At 36.6% G+C, this 21264-nt stretch overlaps 1 protein-coding gene across 1 annotated transcript; it reads left to right on the top strand.

Moving 5' to 3' along the window:
* The first annotated feature begins 450 nt into the window (after positions 1–450).
* Positions 451–20988, top strand: LOC124170645 (pre-mRNA-splicing regulator WTAP). The gene is made up of 8 exons (XM_046549507.1): positions 451–756; positions 975–1285; positions 1356–1480; positions 5086–5264; positions 8404–8558; positions 12935–13162; positions 18593–19282; positions 19987–20988. Exons 2-8 carry the CDS (start codon positions 1108–1110, stop codon positions 20004–20006), a joined length of 1575 nt encoding a protein of 524 aa, XP_046405463.1. The 5' UTR covers positions 451–756; positions 975–1107; the 3' UTR covers positions 20007–20988.
* Positions 20989–21264: the final 276 nt, after the last annotated feature.

The following is a 21264-nucleotide window of genomic DNA, read 5'->3' on the forward strand; positions in this document are numbered from 1 at the left end:
TATGAAGCAAAGTAAACGTGTATTAATATTTCGAGGGTAGGGGAGGTCCGAACTCCCTGGTCCCCATTGTGCAACACAAGAATATTCTAGGCATGATAAAGTAGGATCTATTATTTAAAGTATCCAAGACATTGAAGATATTTCTAGACATCTAGAAGATATTTTGTGCTATGTGGGATGTCATGTAGAACGGTATAACACCACAAAGCTGACCTAAAAATACTATGCTGTTACTACTAATTATAAATTACGGATAAATTGAAATAAAATTACACCATCAGCATATAAAATTAAGATAAATTGCGCTCTAAAAGCAGTAGTGTCAAAATATAAATTTTATCGCTCGCTTTCCAAAATTTGAACTGCCGTAAGCCTCTGTGACGTCACTGCTCTTGGTGCGCTGGTGTTTAGTTTTCGGTCCGTCCGTATGACAGTGTGGCGCATCACTCCAAAATCGGCCTACAGAGGACGTTTTCACCAGTTTTCACGCTCGAGCTAGGCATCAGGAAATGTCCTGATTGATGCATGAACATATATTAGTATATGTTTAATATATGTTCATGGTTTGACGCAAACAAAGGATTTGTTTTGTTTAAGAAATCGTCCGCTGTTGTTCATTCTTGCAAATCCTATCAACTCCTGGAAGACATTGAGTGCATATTTCGAAACGTTTCCGTGATTATAACGTTTACAATCTAGGCATTTTGGAGTGAATGTTGGAAGTTTTATTTATCTAGTTGGCTGACTATATGCAAGGTAAGAGGAGTTATTCGAGTGGGAAGTGAGTTTATTTCTCCGATTTGCTTAATACTGTCTATTAAGGCAATATGTTGTTACGATACATGCACCTTTTTAGATATTAAATTCATACAGTATCAGTTAATCAGTCGAAATAGGGATTGGTGGAGTGATTGATCACTTTTAATATGCATTATTTGTGGGTAATCATTCATGTTCTATCGCAAATATTTTAGAAATCCTGCCGATGGCTTTCTGCTGACTAGTGAAGATGTAGTTTGGAAACAAGACCAACCCTTCTAATCGTGCTCTGGAGAGTGATTTATGGGATTTTACTGCCGATCAATCAAGTAAACAAAATTTTTAACCATGTCAGAAGAAACTGTAGTCAGTACAATGCCTGCTGTGATTAATATTAGACTTCCTCGGCGGGTCAAGCTGACTGATCAGCAATTTGAGAAAATAAACCTGGAGGAAATGATTCACAATTGGCATGAACAAGATGTTTATATTGATTTCCTGGAGTCACAAGCGGCTAGTCAAGAAGGTAGGTTTTAGTGTTTCTGTAAATTTGGGTGAGCTTAATTTGTTGCTTATATTGTTTTCTTTCTGATTAGCCGAAATTGCCAGTTTACGTGAGGCTGAAGAACGGATGCGTCAACAGCATTTGGAGTCGACTCATAGAGAAAAAGTATTGGTGAGGCGCCTTGCAACAAAAGAACAGGAAATGCAAGAATATGCGGTAAGCTATAACTTAATTTTCTGGGGACTTAATACTATTATTGATTGCATCTCGGTTGCTCATCTATTCTCAATGCCAAGAAAATTTCTTTATTCATTTGCCTTAGAAACGTGCGTGAGATATTTGGTCTCTTCAATGCCGATACCTGGCATTGTTTAAGTTCCTTCAGTCACGACAGCTTTAGTGATTTCAATGGTAATAGTTCTCGTTAATGATTATGCTGCATTCATTTTTGATGGTCTTTCATATTATCAGTGGAAAAACAAAGATAGTCTATTGTTGATCATTGATTGTTCACCATAGTACCATAAGTTATGCATGCCCCTTTGATATCAAAGCATGACTGCTACAATTTTTTATGGTATTCAAAAGAAGTCACAAAGCCTTAGATGTCTGACTTAAGTCTTGATAATGCTGCTGTGCAGTGAAACATGTCGACTGTGGTTTAATAAATTTTTATGTGGAAAGTGCACAGTGTTTCACTTCATATCTCATAATGGATCTCCACAAAGTATCTGCCTCATCCATCCAATTTATCAAATAAGCCAGCTTAGATATCTGATTCTTTACTGGGGGCAATTTCTCATACATTATTGCAAAATCATTATTTAACAGTATATTGGTAATGAAAGAAATACAATCCAAACCCTGGAGTAATTGGTATGCTTTCAATAGTTATTGATGGGAAATTATAATGTTAGCTCTCAGTTTTTGTGACATCCTCACCTTAGCCTTCAAGGACACATTCCCGCTACATACCTACTCATTTCCTTTTGATTGAATTCGTAAGGGAGCTCTTTAAGGCTCATTTCTTTCCCCAATTAATTTTCTCAGATTTATTTCTGGATGAGTTACACTTGTTGTTCTGCACCTTTTGGCCATCTTCAAATTTAATTTTGACCATTGATATAATAATATGATAATTTTTTAGGTTACCTGTTGTTATGAACATCATATTTTTGTGGCAAATTTCTTCTAAAACAGTAAATTTAGCTGAAAAATAACTTTTTAGCTTTTCAGTTTTTTATCAAAGATTGTTGTACAAACTAAATCACCATATATTTAAAAACATTATACCTAAATTATTCTACATGAAATTATAGTTTTATTTCATACTTACTGAGACGACTCATGCACATAAATGCAATGACTCTTTCAATTAGCATCTTTTGTCTTCTTTCCCATTTAGAGATGTCCTTAACACATTCAGCACGGAGCACGTCAATTGATGTGGTCCTGTTGTCTAGGCTGAAATACAAAGCACATCAAGTGACGTGATCTGTTGGTCAGATGAGCCTTTCTCTGCCTCCGTACATGATTAATATTGACTTCCGAGTCTTCCAATTGTGTGCATGGCCTTCAGCAAGCTTCCCTCTTTCTACTGATGTGCGCCGTTTGTAAATAGCAGTACAGTGGAACCTCGTTAAAGCGAGTACGGGCTATAGCGACACCCCCGCTATTACGAGAGATAGCCGATGCACCGTCAATTGACCCTATAATAGGCGTGTTAAAAAATTCGTTTTTACGAGACCCTTTCGGTGTTGGCTCTCGCCATAGCGAGGGTTTCACCGCCGGAAGACTTTCATCAAGACTCCTTAACCTCTGTAATTGCTAGCGATCTGTTAGTAATGAAGTTAATGGAGTGCATCTGTCTCAAATTTATGTGGTAAACTGTCGTTCGATAAATATAATGATTGACGAAACAATGCTTTGCATGATTTTTATTCAGTGCGGCGCTTATAAATTGTTTGAATAGTTGGTCGTTATTTGAGTAAGGAAATTTAGTGATGCAAAAAAACATCGCCTTTCGTCTGGATTTATGATTACGTTTATCGGATAGATGTTAATCTGTCGCCGCACCACTCCTGTTCCTGTGTATCTGTTCGCAACAGGTATATTGGCTATTATCTGCTCCACCTCCGGTAAAGCGACAATTTGCTATAGCGAGTGTTAATTAGTGCACCGTGGGGTGTCGTTATATCGAGGTTGCACTGTATTTGAATGGAAGATATGATGCGAAAACCTCTCTCAATTTTTCTTTCTTATTTTATCGGCCGGTTCTGACGACGTTCTTGAAAATCAGGCCCGCATTGAATGTTTTAATGGATAATAATAATGTATTTTACAATTTACTTTATACTGGTTCTTTGAAAGTTTACCCCGGTAATTTACCACATATTGTAATCTGGTAATTTACCACATATTGTGGTAAATTAGCAGATTAGGGCTTACCACTGTGGTGGTGGTGGTGTAAAGATCTCATCTGCTAATCCTGGGTATGTGGGTATTTGATTCCCACCTGATTAGGTTTTTCACCACTCCGGACATGGCTGTGTGTAAATTTATGCTGGTCTGGTCCCTGGAAAATTGGACCAGAAAAAAACACTTTCTATGGGATTCTTGGTGCAAAATGATGCAGGGATAGAATCATCAAATTTTAAAAATCTTTCTAAGGTGGTTTTAATTAAGATGCATTTGCCAGAGCAGGTTCAGATTCAAAGTAAAAACATCACTCCTGGCACATGGGGGTGAGAAACAAACTCGCCAGTACTACTTCCGTAGTCGACCGCCATAACTGTTACTGTTATATGAAAATCGCCATTCAATGCAGGTTATACATTGTAACTTAAATTTTAGGATCCTTACTTGCTTTTTTCTCAAAATTTTACGAGAGGTGCGTCTCGCTTCGTCATATTGGATTTATAACCATGGTCTACCAAATAAGAAAATTTGAGCCCGATTGGCCTCCCGAAAGTTGTGTATTCCCCTTGTGAGTTGAACTGCTCTTCAGTGCATTAGTACTTTGGTGCATCACTGCCTTAGTGCATCTGTACTTCCCAGCACTCCTGCACCTCCCTTCAGTGCAGCTGATCATCACCTCATTTATTTTAAATTTCTTGTAGCTATTCTATAACTGTCTCTCATGATATGCCAACTTTTTTGTATCCCAATAGAATGAGCCTTCTTTTGTCTGTAGCGATTGCTATGCTGAATGAAATTCTTATGAAGTTTCTGTAGAGGAGCGCTTATTACCACTTCATAATACAGACTCACTTAGTAGCCGAGATGGCTTGCTTATATATTGGCGGCAAAATCTCTCGAACTCTGGGCCGGAACTTCCATGAATATTCTCAAATTTCTCCGGAAAGAGACAGAAAAAATACCTGCCAGAGCCGAGATTTGCACGCAGGCAGTCCAGCTGAAAGTTGAACGCATATTCACCGGTCCAACACCTTGGTGCAGTAAATAATACACCACATATTCTTAGAAATTAAATTTTGATTAGCTAGAATAGCAATTTTGTAAGGATTTTTCTAATGACTAAAAGATTGAAACCACGGTACAATTAATCAACTTGGTCTATTGATGCATTTCTCTTGGAAACCTAGTATTGATTCACATTATGTGATTTCCTTGGAAGAATTGATCTGTCTGAAGTTTTAATGTAACATAGGAGAACAGTGATACCGCTTCATAAAATTCTTTTGTTTTTTTGATTTTCTCGAAATGATATGCTTGAACCTATGCTTAGTTCTTTTCTTTTGTGTGCATGAACTACTGAGTTGAAGTTTATTTACGTCTTTCAATTTATTCCTTTCATCCAGAGTCAAATTGCAGAGTTTAAAGCTGGGCAAACTGCAGGATCTTCTGCCCTCAGGTCAGCTTTGCTCGATCCAGCAGTAAATCTTCTGTTGCAGCTCCTGCGTGGTGAACTTATGTCAACAAGAACAAGGTTGGAAGAAACTCAGAATGAGCTCAGTGCTTGGAAGTTCACTCCAGACAGGTATGGATTATTGCCATGAAGAAAATTTTATGGTTGCCTCCAATACCCTTATGTGCAAGAAGAGGAAACGTCTTCTCTTTTGTATTATTTTCAGTTAACACTTTGAGACCGAGTGTCATCCATAGATGACGGCCGACTGCACTCGGCAGCTTCAACCTTGAAAGCCCCGTTCTTTGCTTTCCCTTTGCTTAGCGGTCTCAGATTTTCACTAATGTCGGCAGTAGGTTCTCAGGCGTCTACTGTTTGTGTTGATTCTGGTTTCGAGCTTTCCTCTTTCACCAGCATCCTCCAAAAGTTGGCACACTTTTTTATGAGGCTAATTTCTCTTAATTGTGTTTTTGTTCTAGTTAATAATTTCTCTATTCCCTTTTTTCAATATTTTCCACTAATTAATTTGCTAAGGGATCTTCTTTTTCAATGGGCGTTGGAAAAAAATGTCCGATGAAAAATTTTTATTTTGAACTCAATACAATTGGAAAGGAATTCTTTGATACAATAGTTCTATTACCTTGAGTTTTAAATTTTTTAATCTAATATTTTTCATTGTTTACAAAGAATTTTCATAGTTATTTATTAAAAATTAAACTAAATTTTACTCGTGACCTTGTGCAGTAATAATTCAGGATATTATAATTTTATAATGAAGCGCTCCATCCGTCTCGCCAATAACTCTGCTGAAGATGAAGGAAGGGCACCCCATGCATGTTTATGTAATATTTTTTATTGAAGTATTTAATATGCTTTACGTATTAAATATGAACAGCATCGCATTTTGTATTTTTATATATCCACTGCCCGGATGTATATTTTGAATGTGTTGTAATTTAAATTCAAAACATTGAAATTATTTTAATTATGGCAAATAATTAAGAATTCAGAGTTGACAAATATTGTATATTGTTTCATATTTGATTTTCCTGCGGCTAATAATTTGATATATTTGAATTGCAAATTATAATTGTATGTAATTGAATTTATAAATTATGATGCTGTAAATTATATAATATGCGTATTGAAAATGACTATAGAATTTTTTCCCTTGCTTCACTCTCTCTGAGTAATTAACTTTTTCGATATAGGTGATAAAATTGAGCAACTATATCGTGAAGCAGTGACACCATTTTTGTTCTATTTTAGAAAGGGGGTATTTCAATACCATTTGGCTATTTTTGTTTATCGGGGTACACTTTGTCAGCCATGCATCCCTAAATGGAGGAGGAAGTGTCCCTTGCTGGAAAGAATAGGGTTTAGGGTTTGAAGGCCTTGCTCTTCTTTTGCAAACAAAATGCTCACTCCCTCGCAGCCCCGATGGAGCCTGTGATTTTTTCCTTGGGTTGGAATCTTTTGAGAAGATTTTTTCCACAAAAAAGAGAGCCGTTTTCTACGGCTTACATACGTAGCCAAGTTCTCAAGTGCATGTCAGGAGACTTGTGGATAAAGTCCTCTCTTTGGAATGAAAGGAGCTGATGCAACTGGTACACGTGTTCATAACTAGTCATATTTATTCCGTTCCGAAATAACATTTGCACGTAGATAGCACGATCAGCAGCACCACAACTCGTCTGAGTAAACCCTTACTTGACGTGCACTCAGGGAGTTCCCTCACGGTGGAACGAAAATATATCATTTATCTATGAACACCGTTAAGACAAATTGCATATTTTTTAATAGGAAGTAACTAGAAACTAAAGCTGTTTTATCTCAGCAGAGATCAGTAAAATGAATCATCGTAAAAATAAAATATTCTAATAAAAAGGCATAAAAAAGTATGGAAAATAAAAAATGTCTAAATTTATAACATAGAACCTTATAAATCAACCCTACCAATAAAAAAAAGTGTGAAATGGTTTGAAAAAAATACTTCAATAAGCTGCCGCAGGTGATTTACATTAAATACTGTGAGCGCCAGAGCCTTTTCCCTCTGCCAGATCCGAGCATCATGTATAGATGACGGTTTAAAAAATCTAAAATAAAATATTTTTTTGCATAACAACTTATTTCGATCATTTTTGATGAAAGGTAACACTTCTAAGCATGAATGATGAAAAAAAGTTTTCGGATCACAGCAAAGTTAAAAATTTTTACCTTCAGTCTGGAAGCGTTAAGGTCAAGTTCTTGGGTTGGGTTCTTGTTTCCTTGCCTGCATATCCTTTTAAAGTGCTCTTAACTATCAGTTTTAAAACACAAGTGTGCTTTTTTGACCAAATTATTCATATCAAGCTTAAAAACTATTCATCTTTTCCTAGTTTCATCCAGTGAGATAAACAAGTAATGTAATCACATTGTTAATAGCAATGAAAAACAGAGATACATAATATTATGTCTATGTCATCATCATCTTTTTGTTATAATAAAATCTTGAATAACCCTCCAAAATTTTTTATATTTTATGCCACATTATATTCTAACTATTGGTACAAAATTCCATGGCCCTTTTCCAGCAGTTTGTTGAATATCTAGCCAATTGTAAACTTCATTGTTGGTGAGGGCATGTGTACTTTCCATGTTGGAGTGGCTTTTCCATTTTAAAGGTAGTATAAACGGAAAATTTTTACTTAGGTTTGCTTTGTCTTACCTTGTTCACCGATTGGTTATATGTTAAGTTTCCTCACCTGTCGACTAGTTGTAAATTTCCATTAAAAAAGATTTTTTTGGTTGTACCCAATAAATAAAGCCATATCTCTACATTGTTTATGTTTTTAAAGCTAGTTTTCTTGAGCACACAATGTCACTACATACTTGCATGCAACAAGTGGTGATGCACCAGATAGTATAATGAGAAATCAGGTAGTGTTGAAAGGCTGAAAGGCCTTTTAATTTATCATTGAAGTTGCAGTTGTAGCCACAATTTAGTGCTCCATTGCATCCTTGTGAGGAGTGTAGTTGGTGATTCTCACTCTAGACATTCATTACTCGCCCTGTTTGAGTTGCAAACCCTGTTATACTAGCAGAAACTCAAGATACTTATTGGCTATTTGACATTATAGAATTCTCTTCATGTATAGTCTGAATTTTCTCATCTGAATTGTGAAACATATTCTGTTGATCTCTATTCAATCTGCTATTGAATCAAGTGTTCTTGAATGTTCTTGCATAAGCCATAAATTTGTGTAGCATATTTTTTTTCTTTTACTTTCAGCAATACTGGTAAACGCCTAATGGCAAAATGCAGATTGCTGTACCAAGAAAATGAGGAACTTGGCCGGATGATATCAAGTGGAAGACTAGCCAAACTAGAAGGGGAGCTAGCTCTGCAAAAGAGTTTCAGTGATGAAGTGAAAAAGTCTCAATCAGGTCAGCATGATATTTTTCTATCTGTTTTCCTGGGTAACTTAGGATTACATGACATTCATCATGTTGATATACTTCAAATGCTTATATTTCAAAGTTGCCTCATAATGAAACCATATTCAATACAGTAAAACTTCGATTTTACACACTTTGATTTTACATCAAGTCTTGTTTTTATGCAGCGACACTCAAGTCCAGCCGGAAAGCATAGGGAATTGCAATGGCGAAACTTCGATTTTATATCTTTTCTTGATTTTATGCAGTTTTTTTATTTTTAGATTGAACACAGTGATAGCGCTTTCCATTTGCAAACCATGTTCCTCCGAATCATGTTCCCTCGTAATTGCTTCATGTGTTCCGTGTGGTTGCATTATGATTGCGTAGTTGGGGCAGTGCCATGGTCGGGGCTCCAAGGTCATTGGAGCCTTGGAGCCCCACAACAGTTCATATCATCTCTGCTAGATGGTAATGACCTGAGAAGCTTTCAAAGCAATCCAAGAGCCAATCAAACCAATTGCCGGGAGCATGGGAATGATGCACCTCTTAATTGCGTTCATGTTCAGGGTTGGAAATCGCCAGAGATTTGAACATAATCGCAGAAGGCCCATATAATGAGTGATAGCACTTCTTGGTCTTTCTTTGTTTTACTCTCCTTAGAGTAGAGATCTACCGGTAGACAACTATTCCAGATCGAAGGCGTAGCTGCGATGCAACTTACCGATCACTGGTTATTGCTGCAAATCGAAAGTATTCAGAGGAGAAAACGTTAGTTTTGTGTCTGAACAGTGTGGTTCCATATTTGTCTGAATATAGTCCCCCCTTTTTTTCCAAAAATGCCCATGGTAAAAGTAAATGGGGGACTATATTCAAACCCATTTTTTTTTATTTTTCCTGAAACTCAAGCCTCAAAATTAGGGAGAGGGCTATATTAGGAGAAATACGGTATTTTAATTGTCCTGCATTATTTTTGATTTTTGCCTCGAGTTTATTGGCTGAAAACCTATAATAACAATTTTAATCAAAGCAGTTGGTAGTCTTCAGATTTGCACATTGTGTTGCTGGCACATTTTCTTGATTGATTAACAAAAGGGAGAGTTAGATTTGGACAACATTAATTGTTGGTATAGCTAAGGCAGAAATATAGAACCTTCTAAAGTAAAAAGAATGCAGAAAACTATCCATTGATAAGGAAATCAAAATAACTAATGACATGTAGCGCAATATGTCCCTTTCCAAAGCAGGAATTGTCTAGTTGAATGGGATTTCATTGTCAAAGTTAAAAACAATATTGGAATCATAGGAGAAGATATTTTCCTCATCCTGTCATTTGAAGTCATCATATGTGTCCTCAGGAAAGCATGTAGAACTTGAAGAGACATTGTTTGCCATTTTTAGTGATTGCCGCCGAAATGAACATCCTATTAATGGTCCTATTTTGCGAGAGGAGGCTAGAAATTTGGCCTTCACACTAGGGCATCAAGATTGCTAATGTTCTATGGGATGGTTGGGCAATATCAAAAAGAGGTACGATGTTAGCGACCAGTGTGAATGTGGAGAAAGAAAACTTGGTTAGCCAGTGGCATCAAATTAATGGCTGAATCATTAAATCATTTTCACAACAAGATCAATATAATATGGGACAGGTCTCCTTTGGAAAGCTCTTGCTGACAGAACAATGCATCACAAAGGAAAGGAATGTTATGGAGCTCAAAGAAGCAAGGAGTGCCTGACAGTGCTTCTCGCCACGAACCAAGATGGTAGCGACAAATTGAAACCTTTTGCCATTAGTAAAGCTCATAAGCCAAGATGATTTTAAAATATCAGAAAGTATTCACTGCCAGTAAAGTATCATGCAAATGAGCATGTATGGATGTCTGTGGAACTTTTTAAGCAAAAAGTTCTATATTTCTAGCGGAAATGTGCCGGAGAAATTAGAAATGTACTGCTAATTATTGACAATGATCCTATTTATAAAGTGGATGGCCTTGAGCTGAAGAATGATCTATTATTATTTTTTGGAACCAAACACCACAAGCAAGACACAGCCTTAGGACATGGGAGTCATACGAAACTTTAAGATTATGAGTTGCAGGTATCTTCTCCAACACAATACATACCATATGCAATATAGGGAGGATAAAATAGAATGGCAAATTATTTTCTTATGTAAATCATGCTCATGTTTTATTTCAATTCATTTGGATAACAGCTCAAGCATCTCAGAGGTGGCTCCTCGGACTCTATTGCATGCTGTCAGAAGCATAGCTTGAGAATGGAACAATATTTCATAGGAAACTATTAAAAACTGCTGGATATTAGCAGGTTACGGGGAGGTAGAGGTCAGTATGGCTGAGGAGACCATATGTAGACCTCCATCATTACAGAATATTCTTGCTAACCAACTTGATTCAATCAAATTTGCCCAATAAACCCAGTGGTTTCATCAATTACTTACAATAAGATAGATGAACACTAGCCTAATCATGGAGAAACAGTGAGTGTAGAATTGAACAACACACCAGCTTTGAAGATCGAGGAAGAAAGAAATGTAATGAATGACAGTGATGCAGTGCCTGTTAATCCTTTCGGTAGTGAAATAAAAGAAGCCTTCAGGTATGTGCACAATTTTTGTTATGCACATTCAGGTATTAGTGAAGGTCATATTGAAAATATTAATGCGAGGAGCAAGCTAATGGTTAGAAAAAATTCTCAATGCAGAGGAAGTTATATGATGGGAATTTCATTCAAGTAAATGGCTGTTGCATATGTGGTATCATATTTGTGTTTGAAATATATCTAAATAGTAATAATTAATAATAATACTTAATTTCCAAAGGATCAGAAAGGATTAGAGGTAGTTGTGAATAAAATGTTTCAGAAGGGTTTGCGGCAAAGTACAAACAAAGATTTTTCATCCAAAATAAGTGACTTTATAGAAAAAAAATGTTTTTTTATATATCCCCATAAATCAGAGCTTTATAAAATTGTATGACTAAATGTTCTAAAAATGGTGTGCAAGTGTTATCCTAAAAAGTGCACTCAACTTCAATGCCGACTCTTGATTTTTACACACTGTGATTTTACAGTATGTAAAATCACAACTATTATTATTTTTTGGTACCTTCAACTGCGTAAAATGAAATTTTGACTGTACATATTTTCATTGAAGGACAACTGCTTAGGCAACAAATTCAATATCAGTATAGATGATAACAAATCATGTATACATAAAATGAGTAGAGGAATGTAACTACTGTATGTAAGATTCAATGAAGGCATCTGTTTAAAAGTGTTCTTGTAAATTTTCCTGTATTGTGTGCCATTTTATGGCTATCTTCATTGAATAGCCTTCTTGTTTACTCTTCATCCTTCATCTCCACTGTCTATTGCCTTCGCCACTGACTCTAGCCTTAATTCCCCTCTCCCAGCCAGAAAGTTCTTCTAAATCACTTCTCTGGTGAATATGAGTATGAATGCATGTATTTCAAAATAGTATTGATGGAATTTTTCCTAAAGTGGGTGCAGAAATTATATTAATTTAAACTTGGAAACATAACTAAAAAGCATATCAGTACTCATATGAAAAAAAAACTGATGGCATAATAACCCACTGAGAATTTTCTGGGAAATTTCATTGCTAGAATATTATTTTACTCAGTGCTGTTGACATGAATGGTATGAATAACTTTTTACAGTGCACAAGTACTATTTAGGTAATTTGTTATTCAGAAACAAATTACTCCATTTTATGCCTTGCATTTTTTAAAGTGATGACATTTTTTTCTTTCCACATTTTTACGTTTAACAATAAGTTAGTCATTGATCTTGTAATACATTTGCATAGAAAAATGTTGGCTTCACAGAATTTTGTCTTTGGCAGTGTTTGTAGGGGGTTGTCCATTGGCTTTGTCTGGAATGGTGACATTTCAACACAGTTATGCATTTTGGTGGCATTAAAATCTCTTGATTTTGTTGGTCCTTGTTTTGAACTTTCGATATGTTCTTGGAACTTATTGTTTTTCACCTGCTCTTTTCCTTGGGTTGCCTTCCACTTCACTTCCACTCCACTCCACTTCACTCCTTCCACTCCACTAGCTTAAGGATACCACCATGTTGGTGGTATCCTTAAGCTAACCCTTCAAGGTGAGCACTTGACCTTTCAATCAACAGCCAAGTACTCAATTTGGCAATTATGCTCCCCTCTTATCGATTCCTCCATGCTTTCATATCTTTCCATAATGATGAATAAGGACTTAGATCTCAAAGCATCTGCAGAAAGTCTAATGTTAGCCTGATGGAGACCTTTGAGCTTCTCATTTGAGTGTATTAGTATTGAATGAGTTAGATACGTGAAATTCATAGCTAAATGTTTATTTCAGAGCTGGATGAATTTTTGCAAGATCTCGATGAGGATGTGGAAGGGATGCAGAGCACAATTTACTACTTGCAGCAAGAGCTGAGGAAGTCGAAAGAAGCTTATTTGAGCTTGCAGCAACAGAAGAACCAGCCTGAAGTATTAAATGGCTTTCTACCCAATAGTATACTACCCAATGGTATGCTACCCAATAGTATTCTACCCAATCAAGGCTCCTTAGGTGTTGTGAAAGGTAAGTAAAATATTTTAAGCAAAATTATTCTTTACGTCTGGTTACACAATGGAGTTTATTCAAGCATGCAGCAACAGAAGAACCAGCCTGGTCTTCACTCGGGCAAGTTAATCTGTGAATGTGTGTATGAGCACGAAAAAGCCCTGTATAACCACCCAACTTGTGCATGCACAGAAGATAGAACCTGTTCTGTTTTGATTCATTTATTCTCTCATGTTTCGTTCCGGTCCGCAAAAATCATTCATGCAAATGGACATTAACTTGTACATGTTAATGTACTGTGTAAATAGGCCTTTAGACAGGGTGGAGAAAAATCGTGTTGCAAACTTGTAATCCGGGGTAGCAGATGCCAGTGCAGAAACCAAAATTGCTAATGATGTTTAGGTCGTCAACACATCATTTTTAAATTACAGAAACCTAAAGCCAAGTACTCTATTGGCCATGAGTTTGCCCTGTTGCCAAATCCTTGGATACATTGTGATCTCCAGCCGGCAAAGCATTTGAAGTCATGAGTTGTTCAGAGTAACAGGGCAAACTCGCAGCCTATCAGAGGGCTTGGCTCAAAGTTTCTGTAGCTTAAAAATGGTGCATTTTTGGCCTAAAAATCATTAATAATTTTGGTTCCTACTGGTATCAGCTGTCCTGGGTTAAAATTTCGTGATGCAGTTTTTTTTCGCCCTGTATAGTGAGAGTAATGGAGATCCAGGGGAATAGGAAATAACACACCAATATCTACTACATATATCATTCTATTTTCAAATTTTCTGGTAATGAAGTGTTTTGATGTTGTTAGAATTTATATTTTCGTTTTTACTACTCGTCTACTCCCGAAAGCCTGTGGTACAGAGACATTCATTGTAATATTTTTACAGACATCTGCACTTGTACGGGAGAGTTATCATTGGGTAACCATTCCCTTTTATAGATAGGAAATCAGTAATGGCTATAGGGTAGTTTCCTTCATCAAAGAAAATGAAAGGCACTGATTGGGATTCCTTACGCTCCATTAGTGTATTCATTATATACAAATTATTTGGTTTTAGAAATACGGGTTTAGATGAATGGCAAGGGTCAATTTTATCCTCATTTGAAAAAGGCCAGGTTGGCGCCCATGCGATTCCAATCCACGTGACGTCACAGGTACCTAGTTTCTATACGAGTAGATAGGAGTTTTACATCGTCTGAGATTACCAATGCATGCATGAGGCTCAGAGCTCGGGGAAACGTGTCTTAATAATTACCTATTAAAATTGGCTTAGGTCGGAAAGTTTTCTTTGTTTGATAAGGTATTAATAATCCTTATTTAAGCCAAGCGCTACCAGCTACCATGGTACTCAGCTACCTGCTAGCATCCTGCATCGTATCAGCATTCAAAGCCTCGCCCCAAGGTCACCTCACTTGTGGCAGTGGGAACCAGAACGATGTCACACGGAGTTTTCCTGGCATTCATACTTAGCCGTCGGATTTTCGCACGCTTGAAAATTTTCACTTTGCATTTAATTGCAAAAAATAGATATTGTCATTTAAAATCTATAAGTGTGAAATACCTACTCCAGGAGTAATATATATAATATATCTTATGATTTAGGCAATAAAAATTAATAGGAAACCACCCTTTTACAGTGCAACCTCAATAAAATGAGACCCCGCAGTGCTCAAATAAACTCTTGCCATAGCAAATTGTCGCTTTACTGGAGGTGGAGCAAATAAGAGCCAATAAACCCATTGTCATCAATTAAATAGAGACAGGATTGGTGCGGCGACAGAGACATTTATATCTGATAAACTTAAGCGTAAATCCAGACAAAAGGCAATATATTTGTTGTATTCCTAAATTTCCTTTCCTTAATAACAAACTAGCCGTTCAATTTATAAATGCCGTGGAAAACAAAAATCATGCAAAGCATTACCTTGTCATTATTATCCCAATGCACAACCGACAAAGTCATTTTTCTATTCAGGTTGGGCATTTCTGATCAATCTATTATTTTCATATTTTCCACTGAAAATTCAAACTATTGCTGATAAAACAGTATCGCAGTTATTTAATGCCTCAGATGCTTCCATTGGTGTATGTTTATTGTTCCCGTACATTAGCAGAAATTATGGGAAAGAATGTATTGCATTTGTTTGTGCAGACGAAAATGGTGGAATGATCCTACCTCGGAAGAAATTTTCTGTCATCCAATGTAATATCTTCATTATCTACTCTAGAAATTTATTAAACATTCTTAATGATGTGATTAAAATAGTGTATGTTTCAAAAAAGTTCCATTTTGGGTGTCATGCCCACGATGTCATTGAAAGAATACATTGAGTGTTTCCATAGCTTTGCAATAAAAACAATTTGAATTAAGATTGGTAACATAAGAAAATATATTAACTTGATATTATTTCAAGAAAAATATAATGCAGATATTATGCTGATGTCAGTTGAGTAAAACAAAAGCAAGCTGCAAGAAACTGCGACTAATATAACATGCATGGGTTATATATGCATCAAAGAAATGAAAAAGCATACGCATCCGATGGACCCTAAGGCCAAAAAAACTCACAAGTATGACTGTATTGATTAAAAATTCTTAATAATGACTGCGAAACATGAACAAGAATGCAGATTTTTTTTAATTAAATAAACTTAAGGCGCAGCATCAGCTTACACATATGTCATCGCTAACAGCGCTTTTCTGCATCTAGAAGCATCATTGCAAGAAATACCTGTACCACAAGGGTTTTGTCGTGGAATAGGTTGTAAATGAGTTCCATTTCGTGTGCATTATATCACGTGGGGAATAATTCTTAAGATATTCTGCTAGAACAGAGCCCTTTCTTCCATGGCTTCGGACCGCACACCGCAGGCATCACCTGCAATTATGAAGGGAGATAACGCTTTCGTGCTTTACATTAGTATAACCAGCCTCCCGAACAGTTGAATTTCTCGATTCTCAATCTATCACTGAAATACTCTGCTTTAGCCTTAAGCATACAGCCCCATTCTTAGTAGTTCCAGCAGATTAAAGTGGGCAAAACCACCCAAACAAAGCTTCTTCTAACTCTTCATGTTCTGCATTCCTCGGGTGCTTGTTTTTTTTTTAATTTTGAAGAGGAAATAGGAGATAAATTAAATATGCCACTCTTGTATTGCTCCATTTATTTTTATTTTCTCGCTTAGACATGTTTAGCATTTTTTGGCCATGGTGTCTAACTTCAAATGCTCTCTATTCATGCAACTCTTGGACGTGCGGGTATGCTGTCGACTGCTTTCTGCCACCCGAGGAATAAAACAAGATCGAAAATTCACGAGTGTTAATGCCACAGTATTTTTACCGAAATGAACTACAGCACGCTCCCGATTATCCAGGCTAATGACGGGGAGAGACGGCACTAATAATTGGAAACCATGGATAATCCAAACTTTCTCTTAAATGTCTCGTAACGTTCGTAATTTACATAAAACAAACAATATATCATTATTTATGCAGTTATTGTTATTTAAGAGTGCTTCCCAGACTCATTGAGAGCTTTCTTTGCCAGTTAGCCATTATTTTAGCGGCGATAACATGGTTGTACTCGTGTTATTTATGCTCCATGTAAGGCCTGGTTTCGAAAACCACGCATCCGTGGCTGTGTAATCATGGATCAAGAAAAGTGGTTTGCACGAATGCTTCAAAACCAATGCTCGACGTCAGAAACTACACTGTCAGGCACCATGCCACGTAGTCGTGTCTCGCACAAGTTGCCGGGTTGCAACCGCTGCGCGACGTATGTCCATAATCAAGGACCGCAATCGTGCACTGCAAGGCTTGGAAAACGGAACACAGTGCGCCCATTAATGCAGCTAGCGCATGATCCCTTCCGTTTAACGAAGAGGATTCTAACGCAAATAATAAGCCCGGTGTATGCTAGAATTAATGCCATAATTCCGATGATTATTCGTCCGATTTTTTTTTTAAGATCACGGAAAAAATTGAGCGAGAGTGAAAATCATGCATGGATAATCCACATCTCAGATAAACCGCAGCTGGATAATCGGTAGTCTGCTGTTCGTATTTATCGACCAACGGTTTACCACATGAATATGAGACTGAGCACCTCATGTTAACTTCATTCCTAACAGATCGCCAGCGCTTACAGAGATTAGGGACTCTTGATGAAGGTTTTCCAGGGATGGAGAGTAATGGCAAAATAAATGGAGTAATGGCGAGTGCCAACACCAAAAGGGCCTTGTAGAAATGGATTTTTTTACATGCTAATCATAGGGTAAATTGGTGGTGCTCCGGGTATCTCTCGTAATGGCAGGGGATTCGCCATAGCCCGTACCTGCTTTAACGCGGTTCCACTGTAGTTGTGTCAAATTAGGATTGAATTCAAAAGGATGAATTTGTCGTTATAGTAAGTAATTGCAATTGATTTTATTTCTTTATCAAGATATAACTATGTGCTAAATGAGTTCTTGCTTATATGCATTCATTGCCTTTAGTTAACTCTAGAGGGTTTAATTTTTTGTGAGCTGCTAATCCCTGGCGTGATTTGCCAGCATAGTCAATCAGTGCATGCATTAAAAAATATCATAAGAACATATACATCCTGGCCATTGAAATTTATAATACACCTCAGTTATAACACAAAAAATTGATCATTGAGTATATGAAATGTGTCTCCATCTTCGAAAAAAAACACTGTAAATGTTTAAAGCACATACGTATCACCCATGCCTTGTGGAAGTTTTCTTGACAATTTTCTTGACAATCTGGAAAGATTTCTTGACAATGGAATGGAATTTCTCTGTACTACATGTTGGCTAGCTCATTATATCATTTCTTTTTGGGCATGGCATAGAAGTGACCAGCTTCTTCTCAAATGAAAATTGGTCTACTGCTTAATGTTTTTCAACTTTGCTATTAAATTTTAAGAGGAGTTAATTTCACTTTGTGCATGTATTTAAATCTGTAAATTCAGCTCTTAATTAGTTGTTAAGGTACTGCAATTACAACATACTGGGAGAAGTACATAAATAGATTCACACAGATTAAAACATAGATGGACAACAATTTTCTGAAGTACTGTTAGTTATTCACTCTACCCTGATAAAACATAGTTTCCATGCTTAAATTTAAGCATTGCGATGGATTAATTATCAAGTCAAGAAAATACCTAATGTATGGGTGGAATTGGATGGGCCCAAAATCTATTGAGAGGAAGAGAGATTTATCAAGTGCGAAGTAGCCAAGGGTTGGAGTAGTATATAATCCTATAGTTATCTTTACTGAGTTTGATTTTTTTATTCATGTTCTTATTAATGGACTCCTGAGTGGTGCAGCTGATACAGAAACTTTTACCACTTATGTATCATCTTTTAACACTCGGGAGTTCATCATGTGTTCCCCTTCATTTTAATGCCTTGTCCTTCTTTCCTTGAATGCCTGACAGACTGTGGAATGCCTGGCTCTGTGGAGGTGAAAGCAGAACCGGAGCCTTACTCATCAAAGCCTTCATCGCCCCTGGAAAGAGAGGAGACTGGCTCGCAAGCTTTGGCCGAGGATGCTGGTGGAGAAGTTGAGGAGAAGACTTCAGACGAGAATGAGGAAGTACCCAACATGAAATCTGAGCCCATTGGCACAAGTGGGGATGGGAATGTGGCCAACCCTAAGTTCTCACCCGAAAATAAAGCCGAGGAGAAAGATGCTGGTGAAGAGGAAGGTGTGGTGACTTATTCTGAGACAATGGAGGTTGTCGATGAAGTTATTGAAAATGAGGACAGTGGACGGGAAGAGATGAAAGAAGAGACGGATGATCAGGATTCACAGGGCGAGTTGATGATTGAAGTTGGTTCGGAACCAAGAGACTCAGAGGACGAGGAGGAGAATTATGAGAAACCAAAGGTTGAAGAGAAGGCGTCAGTTAGTTGCATCAACGGGGTGATTATCCAGGAGACTACGAGTCGTGGGAATGATGGTGATGCGGAGGAGGAAGAAGAGGAGGTAGCAGAGAAACGACCCCTGCGGAGGAAGAAGAGGGCGGCTCCCGAGTCAACCCACAATTCAAGTGATGAGGACAGTGATGACACTCCACTAATCAAGAAAGTTAGAAGACACCATGAACTTATGGCCAAATCAAAAGGTTAACTTTTTTACTCTTCCCTTCTGTGCTTAACTTCAACCCACATAATTTAGGACAGTTATGGTGATGCTATTCAAGTCAAGTCAGCTGACACTGACTCATTAGACAAGGCTCATTTTTATTGTTTATATTGATATCAGATGAAATAAAATCGTGTCCCTGCCCCTTCTGCATAGATCGTGAGTGGGAAAGGTAGAGAATTTTTTAGGCTGATTTTTATGGACTAATTGTAGCCATAGCATTGTTATGTACTCATATGAATCAACTTATTTGGCTATTGCAGCATTCAGTTTAACTAGTGTTTTCTCTGTATCAGGTATGGTTCCTTTTATTCGATGGATAGAAAAAATTAAAGGCATCAAATTGTCATTTGTCTTGCAACATTTTTTGTCAGTTTATGTTTATTTTTTTATCATAGCTTAGTTTTGGTTAACCTGTTCATTTCAACAATTTGTTAGTATAACTATTGTTTAAGGATGAGTTGGTCCTTAAATTTTTTTGGTTTTTGATACTCGGTTCCAAAGATAAACTCTTATTATCAGGTTCAGGTTATATTATACAGGTTCCACAGGCCAAGAACTGGCAGAACCGAGAACCGGGAAGCGGAACCGACCCATCTCTACTATTTGCTATTTATTGTACTTTTTTCCTGCACAGTTGAAGACATGAACTTACTCTATTATTTCGAAATAATTTTTTTTCAGGTTGGTTATCCTGTTGCTGATTGTGTAAAAGGTATTTGATTTTCTAATAATATCTTTCTGATTCCAATTCATATTTGTGTGCTGTGACTTTATTGATAGCATTTTTTCTATGAATTTGAAAGTTCTATCTTATTGAATATATCATTTCATTAGTCATACCGTATTTCATTTGCAATTATTTGATTCAGCATATTCATTGTGCTGTACTAAATGGTTACTTTTTGGTAAATATTTCTCCATGTATATTTTTCTTGTAGAATTTCATTTTCTAAAATGGCTTCTTTCCTTGATAATTTTTTGCAAGTAATATCAATTAATTTTTTTGTAATGAGGTTGAATATACAGCAAGTAGGCTTGTGTAATTTTTATGATACTGGTCATTCTTTTCTATGGTTTTCTTTTGGTCGAACGTTTTGGTTGAGTGTAACCCAAGGTATTTATTCTTATATAGGTCTGTCATCCAAAATTAATTTTTTGTTTGGTACATCTTTTATGAAAAGTCCTAAAATGACAATTGTTTGTATTGTCTTGGACCGTTTGTTCAATTTGTTATGAGTATTCCTGAATTTTCATTAGCTGTGAAAGGTATCCTATGGAGTCGAATAGTCCGCTTTCATTTGCAAGATGGTGCGTGTGATTATGGATTAATATTTGGGTTTAATAGAATTTGAAGAACGACAGTTTGTCGTTTGTGCCAGCAGTTCCTTCATTTTTTTGCTGTTAGAAGTTTTGTTGACTGAAGCTCTGCATTCAGTACTAGTAATGGTATTTTTTGATTCTGTTTGCTGATAAAAATTCATTTATTGCACCCTCTTTTATTGCAATTAGTGGATGCATTTTAAGGAAATGCTAGGTGTAAAACAATTTTTGGGAAAATGTTACTTTAATCTTTTGTTTATGAAATTTATTGTATGCTATGCTGAAAGAAAGAACATTTACTTTACGGTCTGTCCAAGACATCATCACATATTGTCAATAAAATATACCTTTGTAAAACTCTAAGTAACACCATTGTAATAATTTTTATTCCTATCAAATTTATTATAAATTGCAGCAGTATTATGTAGTCCTACAGTGACATTTAGTTGTTTTCTCTTAAAAATAGAACCACTTTCACCTCCTAATCCTTTTGGTGTTTTACCTCTTACTTTTACATCAAAGTATACTTATTGTCCCTTGCATTTTGGGTGCCTGTCGTGACTTGATGGCCCACTATTTACTGATTACGAATGGCCCACTATTTTCAAAGAGATGCATTGTACTTAAATTTTCATATGA

This window comes from Ischnura elegans, chromosome X (genome assembly GCF_921293095.1).
Source record: "Ischnura elegans chromosome X, ioIscEleg1.1, whole genome shotgun sequence".
Taxonomy (NCBI): Eukaryota; Metazoa; Arthropoda; class Insecta; order Odonata; family Coenagrionidae; genus Ischnura; species Ischnura elegans.

Coding starts and splice junctions, on each gene's coding strand:
- LOC124170645 (XM_046549507.1), top strand. CDS start 1,108: ATGTCAGAAGAAACTGTAGTCAGTACAATGCCTGCTGTGATTAATATT. Junction 8,559..12,934: donor AGTGAAAAAGTCTCAATCAG/GTCAGCATGATA, acceptor TGTTTATTTCAG/AGCTGGATGAATTTTTGCAA. Junction 13,163..18,592: donor CTCCTTAGGTGTTGTGAAAG/GTAAGTAAAATA, acceptor AATGCCTGACAG/ACTGTGGAATGCCTGGCTCT.